General features: G+C 50.8%; 10 protein-coding genes across 10 annotated transcripts; 6 read left to right on the forward strand and 4 right to left on the reverse strand.

Annotated features, from left to right (window-relative positions):
• Window positions 1–542: 542 nt before the first annotated feature.
• On the reverse strand, window positions 543–1,613 carry UREG_05815 (uncharacterized protein; the record flags this gene model as incomplete). Its single annotated transcript, XM_002585080.1, has 2 exons — window positions 543–1,501; window positions 1,592–1,613. The coding sequence occupies 2 exons, from the start codon at window positions 1,611–1,613 to the stop codon at window positions 543–545; spliced, it is 981 nt and encodes a 326-aa protein (XP_002585126.1).
• A 2,247-nt stretch (window positions 1,614–3,860) lies between these two features.
• Window positions 3,861–5,011, forward strand: UREG_05816 (uncharacterized protein; the record flags this gene model as incomplete). Its single annotated transcript, XM_002585081.1, has 2 exons — window positions 3,861–4,539; window positions 4,605–5,011. The coding sequence occupies 2 exons, from the start codon at window positions 3,861–3,863 to the stop codon at window positions 5,009–5,011; spliced, it is 1,086 nt and encodes a 361-aa protein (XP_002585127.1).
• A 526-nt stretch (window positions 5,012–5,537) lies between these two features.
• UREG_05817 (uncharacterized protein) lies at window positions 5,538–7,039 on the forward strand (the record flags this gene model as incomplete). The annotated part of the gene is made up of 3 exons (XM_002585082.1): window positions 5,538–5,761; window positions 5,792–6,132; window positions 6,264–7,039. 3 exons carry the CDS (start codon window positions 5,538–5,540, stop codon window positions 7,037–7,039), a joined length of 1,341 nt encoding a protein of 446 aa, XP_002585128.1.
• Window positions 7,040–7,663: 624 nt separating this feature from the next.
• On the forward strand, window positions 7,664–8,488 carry UREG_05818 (uncharacterized protein; the record flags this gene model as incomplete). The annotated part of the gene is made up of 1 exon (XM_002585083.1): window positions 7,664–8,488. The coding sequence occupies one exon, from the start codon at window positions 7,664–7,666 to the stop codon at window positions 8,486–8,488; it is 825 nt and encodes a 274-aa protein (XP_002585129.1).
• A 666-nt stretch (window positions 8,489–9,154) lies between these two features.
• Window positions 9,155–10,128, reverse strand: UREG_05819 (uncharacterized protein; the record flags this gene model as incomplete). The annotated part of the gene is made up of 2 exons (XM_002585084.1): window positions 9,155–9,658; window positions 9,742–10,128. 2 exons carry the CDS (start codon window positions 10,126–10,128, stop codon window positions 9,155–9,157), a joined length of 891 nt encoding a protein of 296 aa, XP_002585130.1.
• An 833-nt stretch (window positions 10,129–10,961) lies between these two features.
• UREG_05820 (uncharacterized protein) lies at window positions 10,962–11,795 on the forward strand (the record flags this gene model as incomplete). The annotated part of the gene is made up of 2 exons (XM_002585085.1): window positions 10,962–11,253; window positions 11,338–11,795. The coding sequence occupies 2 exons, from the start codon at window positions 10,962–10,964 to the stop codon at window positions 11,793–11,795; spliced, it is 750 nt and encodes a 249-aa protein (XP_002585131.1).
• A 2,117-nt stretch (window positions 11,796–13,912) lies between these two features.
• UREG_05821 (uncharacterized protein) lies at window positions 13,913–15,067 on the reverse strand (the record flags this gene model as incomplete). Its single annotated transcript, XM_002585086.1, has 1 exon — window positions 13,913–15,067. The coding sequence occupies one exon, from the start codon at window positions 15,065–15,067 to the stop codon at window positions 13,913–13,915; it is 1,155 nt and encodes a 384-aa protein (XP_002585132.1).
• Window positions 15,068–15,757: 690 nt separating this feature from the next.
• On the forward strand, window positions 15,758–16,942 carry UREG_05822 (uncharacterized protein; the record flags this gene model as incomplete). The annotated part of the gene is made up of 1 exon (XM_002585087.1): window positions 15,758–16,942. One exon carries the CDS (start codon window positions 15,758–15,760, stop codon window positions 16,940–16,942), a length of 1,185 nt encoding a protein of 394 aa, XP_002585133.1.
• Window positions 16,943–17,643: 701 nt separating this feature from the next.
• On the forward strand, window positions 17,644–19,037 carry UREG_05823 (cell differentiation protein rcd1; the record flags this gene model as incomplete). The annotated part of the gene is made up of 3 exons (XM_002585088.1): window positions 17,644–18,136; window positions 18,216–18,801; window positions 18,854–19,037. 3 exons carry the CDS (start codon window positions 17,644–17,646, stop codon window positions 19,035–19,037), a joined length of 1,263 nt encoding a protein of 420 aa, XP_002585134.1.
• A 1,416-nt stretch (window positions 19,038–20,453) lies between these two features.
• On the reverse strand, window positions 20,454–20,762 carry UREG_05824 (cross-pathway control protein A; the record flags this gene model as incomplete). Its single annotated transcript, XM_002585089.1, has 1 exon — window positions 20,454–20,762. One exon carries the CDS (start codon window positions 20,760–20,762, stop codon window positions 20,454–20,456), a length of 309 nt encoding a protein of 102 aa, XP_002585135.1.
• Between the last annotated feature and the right edge of the window lie 216 nt (window positions 20,763–20,978).

Below are 20,978 nucleotides of genomic sequence, written 5' to 3' on the forward strand. Positions count from 1 at the left end.
GCCTTTCTACAGTCTTATCAGTGCGCTTGCTTTTTTGTGGCTTTAATTTTGGGATCGAGCTCTGATGGTGGCGTCGACACACATCTCCATTCCTTTTTGAATTTCCGTTTTTGCTATTTGTTGGTCTTTTCACAAAAGAAGATGATGATAAATGATGTTATGTCTGATGATTCTTGATATGGATGTTATCTATATCGCACCTATGGAGTAGCCATCTATGGATTCTTTTTGCGTTGGGCCTACTTATACTCCCTAGACTATGCGAGACAGCACGCGCAGATAATGATACAGATAATTCAATGGTACTTTGCAAGATGGAGTGGTTCTACATTCAAGGTTATACCAAAATATCCTATTGTACACATGAATCGTACAGAGCATCAACTTTCCATATTTTTGAAATCCGTGAAAAAGACCCTGGGAAAAATGAAAAATCGCAGCCCGTCTACAGCCAAAAGGAGATTTTCCCAACTCCCTACGCCCCCAACATATCACAACACCCGCTTTTTGTCTTTTTTTTTCTAACCCCGTCTAATATATCTCTACTCCTCCGCCCACCGCTTATCCGCCCACATGATCAACTCCTCATACACCGTCCACGCCAGCGCCGAGCTCAACGCCTTCCTCCCCATGCGCAACCCCAGCCCGCCAAACAAGCTCCTCACCCCGTCCTCACGGAGCATCAGCCTGGTCGCGCGCATCATGTTTCTGTACTTGTGCGGCATGAGCTGGACGCGCGTCTTGACCACATCGAACGGATTGGTGAGTGTGGTCGCCAGACCCGCGGCCAGGGCGCCGGAGATGAAATTGATCGTGGCCGTCGAGGTCGGAGCGCGCGGTGCGTCGGCGGACGGGGAGGCGGGGGGCGCGAGGAGCGTGGCGAGGTTCCGTTTGGACTGTTCGTAGAAGACCACGTAGAGGCCTGCGTAGGGAGCGTCGCGGATGGCGGTGGCTCCGAAGCCGGAGAATAGGCCTCTGAACCCCTCGTGGCGGACAATGTCGGTTGCGGCGCTCCAGAGGCTGCGGTAGGCGTAGTAGTCGGATTCGTAGCGGACTTTGAGGACGGTGACGGGCATCATGACGAAGCCGGCGGAGACGCGGGCGACGGCGCCGGTGATGAGGTTGGCCGTGTGCGAGAGCTTGGGCAGGGCTGATGATGTCCTTGCGTTTGTGTTTGTGGGCTTTTGGCTATCGCCATTGTCGCCTTGGAGGAGGTAGCCGGGACCGCTCGCGGCGACTGCGGTTCTCAAGGTATTCAAGCTGGTAAAGTACAGCGCGGAGCCGAAGCCGGTCCTGAGCGCAGAAGGTAGTGTTCCGCGCCATAGACCGCGGATAGGGTGTGGTGAGGCTAGGATGGTGCGGATTGTCGGCAGGAGGGCCGCTGTTTGCCGCGATTGCTGGACACGGGTCTTGAGGAGGTCTGCGGGTTGAAGGAGGATGGAGGAGGTGAGGCCGGAGAACAGGCCTGCAGCGAAGTGGAAGGAGGGTTTGGAGAGCGAAACTGTTGCACAGCAATCGGTTAGTTATGAAGAGTTGAAAGATGAGAAGCCAGACGAAGGGGCCTAACCGCAGGGACTCTTCAACTGCACACCGGAAGCGGAGCCATCAGACATGCTTGCCCGCTTGATGTGCGAGCAGAGTTAGTTACAGCAGCGAGTTATTCTTTATATCCCAAAGACACTCGATGTCGGGCAAGTCGACTTTTCTGGTTCCGTCACAAAAGGCTTCTCGGGCACATTCTGTTCACAGCAGCTAGATTTGACAATTGACGAGGTCGGGATCATGTCGTCATAACCGGCATCGTATTTTCTGCATTTATCGTTAACTAGTTGGTCAATAAATAGGCTTCACCAGGATGTAACTCAAGAGGTTGGAGAGTTCTTGACAGGGCGCGGTGGGAACTCTGGAAGAGTCCAACTCCAGTGGACATCCACGCTTTGCTAAAGATGCATTCTTCCAGTCAGTGATTAGACGAGATCCTCCCATCATGGCCCTTGGAAGCAGCTTGCCGTCAAGATACCCGTCCGACGGCCTGAATGCAGTGTTGAGCTGGCGCCAACAGGCTAGATACCGGCGCATATGCAAATGCAAAGGCATCATCCTGTTGCTTTGCTCCGGGACAGCCTGTCCGATGCAGAACGGCGACCAACCCCTACATGAGCTTTGTCTCTTCAAATCTGGTTTCTTTCGATGGCTCTGTCCAATATCATCGCTCGCGATCTCCCCCTCGATTCTGACTGGTCAGTAACGCTATGGAATGTCTCACATAATGCGTCCTGGCACCTGTACGGAAACGCCCGGTTCTCGTGGATATCCCATACAGACCGGCATTGGACATCTGGAAGCGGTGATGAACGAGATAGCGGCCGGAACGAAGTGTGATTCTGGCTATCTACCACTAAACGCTAGACCAAAGGCGCACCCGAAACTGCTTGCGATTTGCGTAGAGAATCCGAAGTTGCGCAGCCTGGCAGGATCTACTCTGATTGCAAAGTGTCACCAGCACGCACGCTTTGGCTAAAACCTGGGCTGTCAAATAGAGCTGGGCTTTCACTAATCACACCTTTGCTTTCTCTTTTTATAAGATTGGCATGGGAACCGCGAATTTATACACTTCAAGAAAACATGCCTGCCATGACCCGACACAAGGCGTGGAAATATACTGGCAAGCGAAAAGGGCATTGATTCTATCACGGCAGTCAACCGGCACTACAAGCATCGAACTCACAAACAACAGGGATAACTGCCTGAGCAAACTTGAGATTACATGGCTTGGAACCGGGTTGAAAAGGGCAATCTCACAACAATGATACCCAGCAAGTATGGGCTTCAATTGTCTCCGCTAACAGAACAAAACGTCCGCCTCCCAATCCTTCCGCGAACCTCTACAGAAGAGAACGAAAGAAAACTCATTGCAATATATCTCTCATTGGAAGAAGCCAAAGCACGGCGCACAGGCACTCTGCACGGAGTCAAGGTCATTAGAATAGGACCAACAACAACCTGGTACGTCATCCGCTTTATTGATAATAGCACAAGATAACCTATATATTTGCGCCGCCGAGATATGGCACATCACAGACTTGACATAGTCATCATCTGCTTCATCCACTGGAATCGCTCAATGGTGTATGACTGCAACAAAGCCAGAAGCAAACTACTAGCTAGGTGCTAATGCCCTGAATCCTTGAGCCGGTGATCTGCGGATGAAGCACATTAGGACAGCAATTATTAAAACAAGGTGCACCATTGATGATGAGTACTGTGGTTACTGACATCGGGTCGTGTTCCTCCTGCAGGCAGTGGAACTACATACTAACCAAAATGCGGGCTTTGATATCCTATAAAAGCGGCAATGTTCTTATCACAACAGGCATGGTGCAGATTGAATCTGGACTGCGCTTTCGTATTTGCCTCGCTTCAGATCTATATTTATCCCGCTCCTAACTGACAAGTTAGCTGGGGTGAGCTGCGAATCCATGGACTTTTGTCATTTGATTTTTATTTTATTTTTGCTTTTTTTCAAAGCCCAAACCTCGACCACCTGCCACCAGATGAAAGCTCCCGTCGCCCGATGTGCGATGTTGTGGCTGGCAACGACCTCATCCGACCACTACTACATATGAGACGTCGACTGAATCACCACAACGTCCCTTGCATTAGTTAGCCGCCACTTTCTTTGGCGCAAAATATCTCATCTTTCAAAGCTCGCAAGCAAAATGCACTAATGCCTCCCAACACGAGGCTCCCGAGTTGACCAGTGAGCTCTCGCCATTATGCGCCGCCAAATAAACCCCCTCCAGTTTCCTCTTCCACCACAGCCTTTCGGAATCAAACACAAGTCAATCAATTGAGGAATCATGGAGCCAGAGTACTACGAGCTCGATCCGGACGGCGATGTCCTGCTTGTGCTGCGAACCGAAGAGCCAAAAGCTGAAGACGCTACAGCTGCCAAACCCACGGGCGACGGTGAGGGTGACGGTAAAAGCGACGGCGACGATGAGAGCAAGGCTGAGGCACCAAAAGACGAAACTCCGAAAGTTGAAGCGCCGCAAGAAGTCGCAGAGTCAATATATAAAACAACCCGCTTTCGGCTCTCTTCAAAACATCTCTCCCTCGCCTCGCTGTACTTTAAACGAATGTTCACAGGCGGATGGAAGGAAGGCCAATCTCTCGGCAACGGCCAGCCTCTGGAAATCAGCGAGGAAGGTTGGAAACCTGAATCCTTCCTGATTTTGATGCGTATCATCCACGGTCGGACGAAAGAAGTTCCGCGCAAAGCTCCCCTTGAGACAATAGCCGAGATGGCATCTCTTGTTGACTACTTCGAGTGCGGCGAAGTGATGGGGATTTTTGTCGAGTTTTGGATCGCGCAGCTAGGCACGCTCCCAGCACAGTTTTCAAGAGACACAGTACTCTGTATCTGGATCAACTATGTTTTTCGCCGGCCGAAATTCCAGAATTGGACAAGGCTAGCCATACGGAAAAGTAGTGGACCTATTACTGCCTTGGAGTTTCCTCTTCCTGATATTGTAATAAGTAAGCCTTTCAAGAAACAAAAGGAGCGCGCTCAAGTCTACTCCGGGGCTAACAATTTCAAATAGATCAGATGAATGAGCAGAGAGAAGAGGCAATCGAGCGAATCGTGGAATACCTTTATGGACTTTTTGATGACTTCCAATCAAAGAATCGATGCTCTCTCGCGTGCTCCTGCATGATGCTAGGCGCCTTGACCAAACATATGTGCGGCCTGAAACTGTTCCCGCGACCAAGTAGACCTTTTGCCGGGCTACAACTGGCCGCTTTGACCGATAGCCTTGATGATATCACGACTCCGGATTGGACCACAAGGGGCTCCTACAGCAGCAATCATCCTTGCAAATTGGCGCACGTGATAAGACCAACTCTTGAGAGCTTGGAAGATAGCATTATCGGTTTGAAATTGGAGGAGTTCCCTGGTCCCGGCTCCGCTGCGAAGATGGAGAACGGAACTAAGCAAGCTGCGAGCTAAGGGAAATGGTAGATGTTGAATGTGAAGGGAATGGGCTCTTTGCGCTTTTGGAAACAGTCAATTGTCCGCCGACCTTGGAACCTTTTCTATTATACCGTTACTGTTGTCAACCACCATGCAATGTATCGGCACCTCTGTATCATGCTTCATAGTAAAATTCGCAGGTTTTTGCAGAATGGCATAGGGGACTGCAGGTCACTAATGAAATGATTTAATGTTTTCAACCCATTTCAGCTATAGTAGAGAACCTGTATCTGCAAGAAATTGTTGCAGAATATCATTGAAGTTGTCCTTGTTAACCAAGTACATCACAGTCTGAGAATCCCAAGGGCACCGGGCACACCATGTGCGCTAGGCCAAGAAAGCACAGAAGCATTGTGATGACCTCTCCGTGGAATCAAACCCACAAACCGTGGTGCCTGCAATCTCTTATTTCTCTTGGTCATCTTTACTTTGTCATTGATATCGATTCTCCAGTGTACATACGGAGCATGCAACGCCTATATATCACCATTCGTCCAGCGTAATGGACACAAACGCGCTGGTTGACCTTATCCATGAGATGCAGGGCGAACTCTGGGTTGACAAAATCAACAAAACCCACGGAACAGGCCAGCTTTGCCCCTGGGTGTCAACATTCCATCCAGACAATCTTCCTTGTCACCTTGATGGGACATTCTACAATGGTGCATTTAATGCTGGCATGAAAATGGTGTTTAGTGATGGCACTCCTTGGATGGTTCGTTTTCCGTGTGTAGGGATGGTTTCTGATGAATACAGTGATGAGAAGGTTGCCATGGAGGTAGCTACACTGGATCTTATCCACAAGAGAACTACAGTCCCGGTCCCAAGAGTACACGCATGGGGGCCTGCTGCGAGCAACCGACTTGGACTGGGGCCATTCATCATGATGAGCTTCATTGATGGTGTGAGCCTCAGCGACCTATTGTCGGACCCCAATGCATCTACCAGACTCATAAGAGAGGATATCGACGAGAATGACATTGAAGTTATCTACCGGCAAATGGCAAATTATTTACTTCAGCTTTTCAAGCTCGATTTCGACTGTATTGGAAGCCTGCCATGGCCAGATTCCAAATCCCAGAGCATTACACCAACGCGTCCGTTAACATTCAAGGCACACACGATCCTACAAAATGGGGGAGTCAACACATTCGGCAGGTCATCTTGCTTTTCTTTTCCCTCAAATTCCCTACCAATTGAGATTTTTTGCTAAATCATTAATCCATAGGTGACCAACATCAGAGATTTAAGACAACAACTGAATATTTTCAGTATGTGATTGGCCAGGATTGGGAGCAGCTTCTTCAGCAACCAAATTCAACTGTTGGCTGCTACAATGCACAAAGAAAATATGTTGCATTCAGTGCTCTAAAAGATTTTCTTTGTGACCTGATCCATGCAGACTATGACCATGGCAAGTTCAAGTTGATTTGTGATGACCTTGGCTTAGCAAACCTCATTGTCAAGAGCAAGGATGATCTTACTGTTGTAGGGGTTGTTGATCTTGAGTGCTCATATATTGGACCTGCCCAACTGTTTGGCTCAGCACCATGGTGGCTTCTTCAAGACAGACCAGTTAACAGCTTGTGGGATTGTGAGGATGACAAGCCACCCAAGGTGGCCAGCCGCTATTTCAGATACTTGGAAATCTTCATACGTGTTCTAGAGGAAGAGGAGGCAAAAGGACATGAAGACAGCAGAGAGCTCTCCAGTCTTGTCAGGTGGTCACAAACTACTGGGGCAATGTGGCTGCACATGTTGATTTTATCTGGTTTCAATGATCATCACAGCTTTCCTTTCACCCAGCTGCGCCAACACTTTGGCACTGATTGGACGACGAGGGAAAATAAAATCAGCAAGGCAGAGCTCGAGGAATTTGAGATGCGGAAACACAGAGAGTTGGATGAGTATGATAAGGAGTTGGAGAAGAAAGAGGAGGATAAAGCACTTGTCGACAGCGGGAAGATGACCAAAGAGGAATTTATTGGTGTTACAAAGCAATGAAGGCTCGAACCTAGCCATCGCCCCCAGTTGTTGCTGCCTGTGGTCCAGGCTGAGACATAAGTAAGGAAGGGTGTCCGGCTGGGCTTGGAAGGTATTTTCCTCAAAAGGACTGAATCATGATTTGAGGAGATATACATGACTTGCATTATTTGGCACATACTTGTGTATTCTTTGCATGAGCTTTGGTGAGATGGTATGATCCCCATCTTTAACTCATTGCTCTTTCTTGGGTTTCTTTGGAGAAAGAGTCCCTTTGTGGGTTCCTTTAGGGTGCCTCAAGAGAAGAGTCAGCAGGTTATAGAAGCAGAGCTTGATCAAAAGTCGTTTCTAGGACCCTGTGTCTCCTTGTTAGGCCATGGACGAGGCCAGGTACGCTCCGTGTAGTTGGGCCGTAGTTATACGCTGGTTTTCGAGTCTACAGGGGGCCTGGCTACTGACGAGTGCGACGGATTTCACTGACCAGCTAGTTAGTTAACTAACTAGGCGGGGGGAATGAGTCTCGTCGCTTGCAGGATAGTTGCCTACCTTCATCAACAATATTTCCTCCACAGGTTAGATTGCCGCTTCTTCGCTGCAAATCTGACTGGTTATTTGCCGAAATCCAGCCTGAAAAGGTCCGAAGGAATGTCTTTTCCTCCACTCCATATCGTCGAGCCAAACGGTGCCCACATGCATACTATCATCCTTCTACACGGCCGCTCAAGCAATGGCGTCGAATTCGCTAAAGACCTATTCGACTCCAAATCTTCCGAGACTAAAAACCTGGCCGCCCATTTCCCTGGGTGTCGATGGGTATTCCCAACGTCCCGAGACCTATGGAGTTCAGTTTTCAAGGAAGAATTAACCGCTTGGTTTGACGTGTACTCGCTGTCCGATCCCTCTGAGCAACAAGAACTTCAACTGGACGGCCTCAGGGAGTCAACGCGATACATCCTGGATGTTCTGGGCCGAGAAATCAATCTTCTTGGAGGGAAGTCCGAGAAGGTTGTCCTTGGTGGTATCAGCCAGGGTATGGCGACGGCGTTGTGGGCGTTGCTCTGCTCGCGGGGACGAGTCGATGGAAGGATTGGCGCTTTTTTGGGAATGTGTGGATGGCTCCCGTTGGCGGACAAGATGGAAGATTTGCAGCTGTCGGAGGGTCATGGTACTGCAGAGACTCCCGGATCTCTTGTTTCAAAGTCCCTTCCCGGCCTACTGCGGTGCGAAGAAATTGAGGTTAGTGTAGCAGAGACGAAGGCCATGCTGTCTACGCCTATGCTGCTACTGCACGGAACCGATGACGCGTGGGTAGACTTTGAATTGGGCCGACAGGCACGTAGAAATCTGACAAAGCTGGGATTGAAGGTGGAGTGGAAGGAGTACACTGGCGCGGAGAATGAAGGACACTGGATCAAGGAGCCAGAAGGTATTGATGCCATTGTTGCATTTTTGGAGGCCTACCTACTTTGAAAGCGGTGCTGTGGTGGCTCTACCTTGAGATTTCAGAAACGAGCAGAACAGCTGAGTTTCGGGCTTCTCTAGGGGGCTAGGCTTCGGCTGGTTAGGCCCCAGCGGGCCCCTAGAAGCCAAGCCTCACCCCCAAGCCCAGGCCCTGCAACCTATGCATCACGAGCATACCGTGGAAGAATGAAGGAATGAATATTTTCTACCTAATAATTTGCCATCTTTCCAGAATATATACCAGGTTTGCTTTGGTCTTGAGGCGAGTATAGCATCACACCGGGCCCATTCACCAATTATTATCATATCTTCATAACACACTATTCAATAAACGTCAAAGGGCATCCTGCGGATTCATCCCCACTGCTCTTCCCGCATAGGCAACATGTCCAACCTATGCCCAAATTTAATACGCATATCCACTCCCAGCTTCAGTGGCCAGGCTTTCATAATGGGTTGATGAACGAAGCCGATTGTAATCGCGCTGGGTGATCGGGAGATAGCTCGCGGGCTTCTCTTCACTCACGCACGCAGGAAGGCATTTGATAACAGATGTCGGGTCCGGAGCGATGAAGTAAGGAATGGAATACCGTTCACGCACCATACGATCAGAGCCCTCGTAGCGGTCAGAGAGAGGCGGTAGCGTAACACGATGAAATGTAGACCGAAGGTGATCTAGATAGCTGGTGAGACGAGACAGCTCATGATGAGGGAAGAGGGAGAGGGGTGTGTAACGATACCGTTGCTCCATCTTTGTAAAAGGTCGCCAACATTCATTACGATCGCATCTTTGATTGGCGTTGCGGGCATATAATAGCCCTTTTTGTTGATATCTTCGGCCTCCAGTCCCCCGCACTCATCTTGGAACAAGAAAGTAATGGTGCTCCAATCCGTATGAGACGGCATTCGCGCATACTTTTGGTCTTCCAGCCAGGATGCCGGGAGGGGAGGGTAGTGCAGCAGCCGCAATTGGTTATTGTGGCCAGAGTGAAACTGCAGTAGATAGTCTTCGTCTTCCAAGCCGATTCCCAGAGCAATTGCCCTCATAATATTCTGGCCTACTTTGAAGCAATCCCAGTAAAAATCAGTCATGAATTTTCGGAATCCCGGAAGCACTTGTTCGGGAATCCACACATTGGGTTGATCCTGATTGTCATCACTCCCTATATCGTAGCTTTCCTATTCACGGGGGCATATGAGTTATTTCACGATCAGGCATTAGACCGTAGCACTTATCAAAACAAATAAGAGTGTGCGATCACCTTGTAGTCAGCTACCTCTCGCAACTTTCTCGCAAGTTCAGGATCGTCCCTGTCACTCGTCGCCTGGGACACTTTCTCTAACCCTGGGCTTGAATATCCCCGATGGACAGAAGGGCCGCTTGGGTGAGGTGCTTTTAGTTTCTCGTCCGACGAGAGATGAAAGAATTTCTCCGACCAAGCAAAGGCTTCAGCCAATCTCTCAGAGGGAATGCCGTGGTTGAGGATATAGACAAAGCCAACCTCTCTGCATGCCGATACGATTTCCACGGCCACCTTCATACGCTCCTGCAACGAGCTGTCGGGTCTCCAGCTGGCAAAGTCGACGACGGGAATCTCTCGAGGAGACTGCTCCGATTCGGTATCACTGAGGGCTTGATCGTACGCCATTGGAAGGACAACTCAGATCACTCTTCAAAAGTCCAAAAGAGCTTGACCGCCACTGATTCCAGCGCGAACTAACCTCGATGTCTCGATGCGCGAGAAGAAATGCACGTCTTCTGGGACATTGGCACATTGCCGGCGGGGAAGAACCTTCGACGTCGCAAAGGCCAATGGCTTGCAGGGAATCGACTGCATGTACCGTCCTGCCTGGACGAATCACTGGCGTTGATGTGTAATAGAATTCACTGCTGAACCACCTCCTCGTTGCAAGATATATATGGCCAGAATGAACCGGAAGGATCCAAGAGACGAGGTGATGCCGTAGCTCGTCAGGCGCAATGCCCTGTAGCAGTGTTCAGATTCATTGTAAATCCCAGGATCCTTCCCACAGAGGTCCAAGAGCGAGGACGAGTCACAGTTGCTGAGCAGGCCAGCCCTGCTGCTGGTGTGTTGACAGTCGACGGTTGCCATGGCAGTGAGCGACAGCAAGGATGCGTTGGTGGATGTCCAGCCGGCGCTATGATTGCATTGGGCCTCGACGGCGGCATGGATTCTGATTGACAGTTCACCAACGGATTGTCCGAATTCCAATGTTTCACGCTGAACAATCTGCTTTCTGGCCACTTTGTGTCGCATCCCGTTGTGAAAGCGCTATTCAGCGGATCGTTCTTTGATGTGTGAGCGGCGACGGTATGCCACCATTTATATGACCCTTTGGGATGCTACTCCGTACAGACTGACTGAATCGTCCAGATACGAGACTAAAGCATTCAGCTCTGAAAAGATAATAATCCATTCCTGATCGCAACCCACTCCAGAGCCTCGTCGATATCAGAAGGATGCGGCCGGGACTCTCGCTGCTCCTCCCGATCCTCGCGCAGGCTACCGGCATCGATCGCACCTCGCCATTCCACAATCCTCTCCTCGACGGCTCTGATATCATCGCTCGCAATCCCAGCGAAGCGCTGTTGCTACTCAAGCGCCAAAACGGCTGTCCCGCGGGCTACAACTCGTGCGCGTTTCTCAATGCGCCTGGGGCCTGCTGTCAACGAGACACAATCTGCTCTCGCGACGATGCAAGCAATATCGCATGTTGCCCCACGGGGGCTGACTGCACCGGTGTCGTAACAGGTCAGTTTTGTCTGTTGTTTTTTTGTTGTTTTCTTACCTCTTCTTGCGCCTCCGGAACCAAGTCGCTTACGGCATTGGGTATAGAATCAGGATCTGCGACTACATCGTCTGGGTTCATGTTCCCTCAGCCAGGCACAGGAACGACGACGAACCCGCCGACTCTCACCGGCAGCACCGTCCCCAACGCTCCCTTCCCCTTTGTATACATTCCGACCACATTCAGAAGCCCGGAAGAATGCGTCCAAGCATATTCAGGCTGCGTTTCGCAATATTCAGCCTGCACAAGGTCTCTGGGGGGAGTCCATGGCGTGACTGTGGGCGGCGGCGGAGGAGCCGGAATAACGGTACCAGGAGTCGAGCCCACTGGTGACGCTCAGGCGATATGCATGACGCTCAGCAGCCAGGCTTGCCGTGGTCTTCATGAAGCTTATTGTACCGCGTTCCCTGGCGGCAACTCCGGGTCGCCGCCTTCCGTAAGGCGATCACTTCTATACGAGATTCTGGCGGGACTTGGAGTCGCTCTTGCGGGGATGGTAGCTTGAACGAGCAGGCAAATCTTTGGTGCTTGTTGCCTCGAGCTAGGGAAAAAGGGAAGTCTACGTGGCTATGTCTGTCTATGATGCATTGATGTCTATATTAACTGTATATATTGGGGTTATAGGGCGTGGGAACTGCCTGACGTTTACACCAGGTATGTATGAGTGTCGCTTCTAGTGGTGTGTTTCGTTTATCCTCGTTTATAATACTCTTTATTTGAACCTCCGTTTATCAACAATCATGCGAGCCAAGCTTTGTTTCTTCTCGACCTACATGGTAGACATGGTTGAATGAGACCGGAGCCTGCCCGATCCTTGGAACGAAAGAAAGGCATCCCAACTTGATCCAGCTTTCTCCCACTCGAGGGATGAGCCGTGCATATAAATGGCTTATCCGGCGTTGGTTTGCCCATTAAATACCGTACCAGCTCTCAACTTCATCCTTCTCCAGAGTGCTACGCGCACCTATCCATCGGTGCTATCACTACCGAATTATCCCGTTCACTTGTTCTGGAACCTGAATGACAGCTTCTACTGAAACATACGCTTTCCTCATATAGCCAGTATGGGATCAGTGACCGACGAGACGTCGATGTGCCTTGCTCGCCTGCCGGCAGAACTCTTGCTTACGATCTTCGACTGGCTGTTCGAGATCGACCCGCCGTATGCTTGGAGGAGCCAAAAGCCTCGTGGTGACTGGGCCTTGACATTAACATGCCGAAGACTGTATGATCTGGCAACTCCATATCTCTATCGGAAGATCCAGTTGGGCATTGTACCCCAAAGCCGCAGGGCCGGTTGCTTGGACTTGGGGCATGGCCTGAGACCTGAGCTGCTCAAGTATTGCAAGCACTTGGTCGTCAAGCATCCTTTCGTCGAGTTTCTTTGGGAACCCCTTGATTCAAACTTGAAATTATTCAAGGGTCTGCGGACGGTTGAGCTCAACTGTGAATCTCCGATATATTGGCTAGGATGGTTCCGTTTTATCCAGACAGCCCGGCTTCGTAAGCTCATATTGCACGGCCTTAGCTTCCAAGTACAACTTCCGCGACTTGCTTCTGAGATACCGCCAACAAGTACAAGCCTAGCGGTACGTGACCATCCTATCAAGTCGCACTCCGGTCAAGAGCCTTCTGTTCTTGTTGTCGAGCGAGGCAAATCCTCAATCACTTGCTTGAGGTTTGTATGGTTTTCCTATACAGTAGTTGAAGATTTGGAACTGTTCCTGGCGCCGATTGCAAATCTTGAAGATTTCGTCCTGTCATTCGATCCCAGTTCCCTACAAGGGAGTTTCGAAATGGGCAGGCTGCTGGAGACATTAAGGATACAGCGCCATTCGTTGAAAACACTTACCGTGCGCTCATTCGGCTCTCCGTACTGTGCATGGTCAATCACCGACTTCGATTTCCCGGCTTTGAAAGTTCTCTACGTCCCAGGCCACGCTCTCACGGGCCTCGGGGAGCCCGTCAAAACCGCAGCCGACAAATTAACACAGTCACGGCTGCGCGTTCTGGTGCTGGAATACTTCTACGGAGACTTGTTCATAAACACCACCGCCGACCTTGGACTGGCAGAGCTGCAGTGGATCTACGAATTCGTCCAACAGGATAGCGTCCAGAGATCCTCGCTGGTAGAGATACGGATCCATCTAGACCGGAGGCTTTACTTAACCAGTGCATGCAAGACCCATTACCCTTGGGAGGCTCTTGGAAAACTCAAGGAAATGGTGGAGCGTTTTGGAATACGGCTGACTTGCGACGCACTCTTTGAGTCGAGGGAGGATTTCAGATCGACGTATGGGGAAAAGAAAGTAGTCCGGTTCCCTGGCAACGGTGCCAGTTTCGCACAGTTGAGGGCGCAACATATGCGTTTTAACTATGAATCAAGCACCTTACGCTCGACGGAATTGAATTTTAAATAGTGGGCGAGGATCTGTTGGGGCATCTCTTTTATATTTTGGTCAGTTTGCGCATTTTTTTAGGAAATTATACGGCGGTGTTCTTTGGATATCTACAATCTGTATTGCAACGTGTTGGATTGGGAATGGAGTTTTAGTATGGATCTTTACACAATATATTATTATCCTGCTACATCATTCCACAGATATCCCTAATCTAGTCCTGTCAGGCAAGTTGTGGATTACTAGCAACTGACATGGAGCTGCTTTTATCGATAATACCGCCAGCTTGATCGCCATTCGACGGAACCTGCAAAGTAACGCAGTGAATCCCACCGCCCAAAATTGGAAGTGCATTGATCGTCACAGGCGCAATGATCCTCCCCGGAAAGACCGCTTGGAAGATCTGTATTGCCCTTTCATCACACTCGCGGTCCCCAAAAGAAGGCATCACAATCCCGCCATTCACCCACGCGAAGTTGACATAGGTGGCAACCATATCCTCCTCGTCGTGCTCCATCAACCCCCCGATGGACGGCTCTGGCACATCGACCACGCGGATTGCCCGCCCATCCGCTGTCCGTTCCTGTTCCAGGACGGCGCGTGCTTCTTCGTAGACCCGCATCCAGGCCGCTGGTCGCGAAGAGTGCGGGCGACTCAGCAGCACCGGGACATCTGCTACTAGCCGCTCCGCACCCTCGTTCGCGGACCTGTCCAGCGCAAATCGCGCGAGGGCGTCAACATGGCAGTCCGTGGTATCCTGGCCTTTGACGCCTTTTAGCCAGATCACCTTGCGCACGCCCAGGGTGCGCTTCAGCAGCTCCCCGACCGCGGCCTTGGTGCGTCCCGGGTTGCGGTTGTCGTTGACGATGGAGGACTCGGTGGCGAGTAGCGTGCCGGCGCCGTCGGTTTCCAGCGCGCCGCCTTCTGTGGTCAGTGGGCTGGGTAGACGGGGTATGGCCAGCAGCTCGGATAAACGTGCGGCCAGGGTGCGGTCGGAGTGTGGCGGGACAGGGTGCTTTTCGCCCCAGTTGTTGAAGTTGAGGTCCACGGCACGCGGGGCGGAGTGCTCTTGGACGAAGAAGCAGCCGCTGTCTCGGATCCAGCACTGGTCGACCTTGCACTCGTAGATTGAGAGGCGGGGCCCGGCGTGTTGGATGTGCGGGTGTGAGAGGAGGGATGGTGCCAGCTCCGGGCGACTGAGGATGGTTACGGGCTCGAAGCGTGAGATTGTGGCGGCGATGGATGCTAGTTCCTGGCGTGCGCGGGAGAGATAGAGCGGCGGAAGTGAGTCTGCTGTTGGATATGCCATCACGGTGCCGCTGTGGGCGAGCGACTCTGACCAGGCACGTATTTTGTTTAAAAGGGGTCGAGCAGCCATGGCTGTTTAGACAGACGGCACAATGGTATTCGCAGCAGCATGCAGATTCTTCTCATTTGAAGATTGTCCATACTCAGGTGTTGCTGCTGGTCGATGACTGCAGCGTAGTGTGTGAGTGTTCACTGTACAGCGAACATTGAGCGATCGTCACCATCTCGTGTCTCGTTGATCCCCCGCATCGACAGCATCACCACAACGGGCGCGAGATGGCGAGGATCGTTCTCCAACGCCCTGCCAGCCGCTGACTCCCTTCTATCTTCCCGGTGTCAGAGATCCAACTGTCCTGCCCTGCTGCAACCTTCGTCCGGGCAAAAAGCCGGTGGTTGGGCATCGTGGAATGCGGTGGCTGGGAGCTTTCCCACCACCGAATTTGCGCGGTCGTGAAAAACCCAGCCTGTTGACTCTGCAGATGCGAATTCTTTCTCTTTCATCTTCATCTTTCCTGGAATCATCGCTCTTTGACTGCTCTTGTCGTCCGACTTTGAGAGATTGCTGTGTTGTTACCAATCGCAGCCTCGACTCCTTTGCAGCGCTCTCCCCAGCAACGGGAGCTTGGGAGCTCTCACAACACAGCGTCGCCGGCGCCAATCGCGCTGTGTGCTTGATCTGTGTTTTGGCAAATCTCTGATCTGCTCTTTTGGATGTCTTTTGTCGTTTATTATACATACCACACATACTCGTTCCTACACAATGCGGCGCTCAATCTGCTCGTCCCTCCTTGCGCTCCTTGCTACGACACCTTTTCTATCGATACACGCTTCGCCGTTTCCCACGCCGGCACCACATAACAATATCCTAATAAATCGCGACTGCGCCAATCCCTGTGGCTTCTATGGACAGGTCTGCTGTGAACCGTCGCAGCAGTGCTATACGGACTCCAACGGCCAGGCTGCATGCAGAACCAACGCCGAACAGGCGGAGAGCGGTGGCCAGTGGGAGTATTTCACAACTGTCGTTACGCAAACGGACCTGGTGGTGGTCACTTCGACCGGCAGTCGCTACGTCTTCCCGACCTCGCCTGGAAACGCCCAATGCGATGCCTCCCTGGGGGAGTCTCCGTGTGGAGATATCTGCTGTACGGCAGCACAGTCGTGTAATGGGAAAGGGGTATGCATTGAAGGAGGAAGCTCCCCGTTCCCGTCACCCAGCCCGCCCGTGAGACCGACCAGCGGCGTGACCGTCACGGCTACAGACCGTCCGACCAAAACGACCGGATTCATCCCAGCGATCAGCACTGACGGGAGCACACTGGTCCCAATTACCAAGGGCGGTGGGGGACTCAGCGGCGGTGCGATTGCAGGTATCGTCATCGGCTCGCTCGCAGGGGCGTTCGTTCTGCTCTTGCTCTGCTTCTGTTTCTGCGTCGGAAGTCTCGCCAGCCGCGTTCGAGGCCTCTTTGGCGGTGGTCGTCACAAGCCATCGGTGTATTCCGAATCGTCCTTTACGGATTCAGGCTCTCATATCGGCGGCGGTGCCCATGGAGGCTGGTACGGGGGCCGTCCTCCATCGTCGAAACCCAAGAAGTCGTCGTGGGGATGGCTCCAATGGCTGAGCGTTAGCGTCATTTTCGGGGCAATCCTGGTGTGCCTGGGGTTGAAGAGACATTCCAAGGAATCCGAAAAGAGTTACTCGTATTACACCGAGACAGACTATACATCGCCTGAAAGCAGCTCCACCGGTCCTTCTAGCGGTCGTGGGAAGGGTGATGGTGGCCCTGGAGGTGCTGGCCCTGGAGATGCTGGCCGTGTAGCTGGTGGTAGCGGGGGCCATGGAAGACGAATAATATACGAACACACTGAAACATACCACGCCCCGCGCCGCGGTTCAAGCAGGCATGGCGGGAGTGGGAGTGGCTCGCGCGCGGTGAGGGCTTGACGTCTTTTCGTCTTCCAAATCACTTTCTTACGCTGGGGGATTTCTGACGATTGGTAATGAACGGGATATGCCGCGATTGAGTACTGGACGACGTTTTTGCTTTTCTTGTGCATGGATGTTTTATGAAAAAGGGTCATCTTTCTTGGAGTCTTGTGGAGTTCAATTTGGGCTATTGATGTGAGGACCGATTCGACGATGTATATGCACTGTAAATGATGGATGTTAAATGGGATGCTACAGGGAGATATTGGGCGATGATATGATGCTTGGGCGTTTTGATGATGTACTGCGATCTAGAACATAATGCAGCACCGGTATTCCTTCAAGCGATCTCGATATTGCACTCCGTACTCCGTAGATATGCTGACTCTCACTGTGTCCTCCATGCTGAGTCAGCAATCCCGACTGGACCGAAACGCTCGCTCTCCACCTCACCTCTCGAAACCTCGATTCTCTCTCTCTCTCACTGCCAGTCATTATCCTCACTTGAATCTTTTCTCTCAGCTCTCTCAGCTCTCGGATCAGTGCTACTGCCGTCCACGTCTTCCCGCTCTTCGGTTTGAACCTGCAATTCGAAACCTCCGCCTGCGTCGCCCTCATCCACCACACAAATCCCACTCGGGGCCATTACCCCCAGAGTGCGAAAGAGAGAAGATCAAACAGCCGACAAAGAAATAAAGCCCCTTGCGGATCCTGGCACAATGATTCAAGCTCAGAGCCAACACTTGTTTTCGCATCAGCACCAGTACCCCCAAGCCGATTCCACCTGGTTGCAGCACCAACAGCACCAATCGCACTTTCAACAACAACAACAGCAGCAACAGCAGCAGCACCATCCTTCTTTAGCAACCTCTGCCCAGCATGTTGCACAAGCACAACACGTTGCAGCTGTAGCTCAGCACCAGCAACAGCACCAGCAACAACAACAGCAGCAGCAGCAACAGCAACATTACAATCGCCTAACATTGAACGGCGCTTCTACGAATAACGCCCAATCCGTCCCGGGGGGGCCTGACAATTCTGCCGCTGGAATGTCTCTAAACACGGATACCATGCTTAGCGAGGAGAATCGCAAAGTCCTAGTGTGGGTGGCGGAGCTGTTGGACCCGAGTCGGAGGGAGACTGCGCTTATGGAGCTGAGCAAGAAACGGGAGCAGGTGCCTGAGTTGGCCCTGATTATTTGGCATTCCTTTGGTACGTCGGTGACAACATGATTCTTCCACTACGAATGATACGAGTTGTGTCCAAGTGCTCATCAAAGTTTATCGTATAGGTGTCATGACCTCGCTGCTGCAAGAGATTATTTCCGTTTACCCGTTGTTGAACCCTTCACAACTTACTGCCGCCGCGTCAAATCGAGTTTGCAATGCGCTTGCTCTTTTGCAGTGCGTCGCGTCTCATAATGAAACTCGGACTCTGTTCCTGAATGGTAAACTTTTATCCTCCACTCTCTTGAATTTCGCGGCTAACACATTTGCGGCAGCGCATATTCCACTTTTCCTCTACCCTTTTTTGAACACTACATCAAAGTCACGACCATTTGAATACCTTCGCCTGACGTCTCTGGGCGTAATCGGTGCTTTGGTGAAGAATGACTCGTCAGATGTGATCAATTTCCTTCTCACAACTGAGATCATCCCTCTCTGTCTCCGAATAATGGAAACTGGATCTGAATTGAGCAAAACTGTGGCCATTTTCATCGTCCAAAAAATATTACTTGACGATATAGGCCTCGCGTATATTTGCGCCACGTATGAGCGTTTCTACGCAGTCGGGTCTGTCCTGAGCAATATGGTCACCCAACTCGTCGAACAGCAGACAGTTAGATTACTAAAGCATGTTGTCCGATGCTTTCTTCGGTACGTTCTACTGCGTGATCCTCCACTATATTCTCCTACTAATAGCCACTAGTCTGAGTGACAACAACCGCGCTCGCGAGGCCCTTCGACAATGTCTTCCCGAGCCACTTCGCGATGCTACATTCTCATCTGTTCTCCGTGACGATGCCGCGACAAAACGCTGCCTTGCCCAACTTCTCATCAACCTATCCGATAACGTTGTCGACACGTCCGCTGGCGCAGGCCCTACCATGTAACCCAAAAGAATCAGGGACATGACGATTTCCTTCCAAGAGAAAGAATAATAGTTGACAATATAACAGGCATTCTGTCGTTTTCATAGACATGGTGACAGAGCGAAAACAAAACTGGGAATTGCTTTTAATGCTGCGTCGGTATGATTTATTTTGCTATTCGGGCATTCTGGGGACCTATAGGGAATAGTTACGGGGATCACCTTGTCATATATCATGTACCAAATTTTTTTTTTGCATTTTTCCTATTTGTTTTCCATTGCCTGCAGATCCTGCGCATAACACGTTTTTGTTTGCTTGATGGGCCTTGCCCCCTTTTGATCACCACTAATCCCTTTTGTGCATTTGCTACTTTTTTCTTTCTCGTTTCCAATCGTCACGGCGCGTGGGTTTAGGAGGTCCGGATTGATCATTTACGAAAAGGGATTTGGGGCGGGTGTTGGAAATGGAGCTGGAGTGTGGGCGATAATGTGGATCTGAAGAATTATTTCCTGCTTTCTGGGGCGGCCTTTTCGTTTTCCGTTTGCTGTGTTTTTCACGTCATCTCTGGCTTTTTTTTGTGTTTTCATTCCATCGTGTGGTTTTTAGCGCTCGGCTGACACCGTGAAAAGGAGCAGTATGTATGTATGTGTCTTTGTTTTTTTTTTTTCTTTGGGCTTTTTGGTTGATTCAAAATAGAGATGGTTTTTCTCCTTCCCGACATTCTCTTCATAGGATGATTTCTCCCACGAAGAAGTCTCCGGTCTTAGCAGTTGATATAGCAAGGTTGAAAACTATCAGCGTTTGGGTGGTGGGAACAAGTTTAACCAGTGCTCCAAATCGTAACTTTTCCCCTCTCGGATCATCCAGGCTCCAGGAGAAAAGTGGCGGGTTCACACCTGTAGAGTATGCCATTCCAGAAGGGCCCTTATTAATATTGCTATCTTCAAGGTGCATCAAGGACAAACCTCAAAGGGGCTACGTTCCAGTAAGCTACAAGAGAAATGCTTGAATATGGAATGGGCTTCCAGGCAAAACGAATGTTTTTGGTTGTTAACTAATAGCATACAACGACAGTACAGTAATGAGGCATTTCAAATCGGCAGCATATATTAAGGCCACGAGTCAATCCAGTAGACAAGTCCAAGGAGACGTCAGAACCGGCCGGCACGAAAAAGGACTAAACAGAAAAGCAAAATATATTTGCAGCGAAATCATTAACTGCATTAAGAATCAAAAGCAATCAAAGGGATGACATCGGGAACGAAATCCCAGGACTTTTTAGGTTGCGCAAGACAATTGTTCAAGAGAAACATCGTCATGCGAGACGAAGACATGGCTCAAAACCGCCCGCCCTCGCCGGCCCACACAGTATCACACAAAAAACACAACAAAGTTCAAATAACAATGATCAAAACCGGAAACAAAACTTCATGTTCATCATAGCGCGTTCGCCTCTGCAATGGATCTCCAATAGGCTTCGCTTTGACGAGACTTTTGCAGCTCCTTCTCCAGTTCAGCAATACGACGCTCCATCTGCTCCTGGACTTCGACTTTGCGGGCACGTGATTTTCGAGCAGCTTCGGTATTCCTTGCTCGTTTAGCCGCAACAGGGTCAGCAGAATCGTAAACAATTGGCGGAAGAGGCTTGTCTCGGTTACGCGGTTTGACTCCTGATATGGACGAGGGACGAGTTGTAGATCGACCATTTCGAGGAGATGCTCCAGGAGAAGACTTGGTTCGAACCATTGGCGAAAAGCATCGCTGCTGGCTCTGGCGGGCTGACCGTCACCTTCTCATCAAACTTTGGGAAGCATTGAAGATTCAACGGGGAACAGCGACTCCCCACTCCTCATGACCGGGGCCGAAGCTCCGAGTCAGTAGCAAAGAGAGGGGACGTGTCATGGCTGAAGTAACCCAGGCGACTCAAACGATGGAGTACTCATATCCGTAAAGGGACGTTGA

The sequence above is a fragment of the Uncinocarpus reesii genome, genomic scaffold, assembly GCF_000003515.1.
Source record: "Uncinocarpus reesii 1704 scaffold_3 genomic scaffold, whole genome shotgun sequence".
Taxonomy (NCBI): Eukaryota; Fungi; Ascomycota; class Eurotiomycetes; order Onygenales; family Onygenaceae; genus Uncinocarpus; species Uncinocarpus reesii.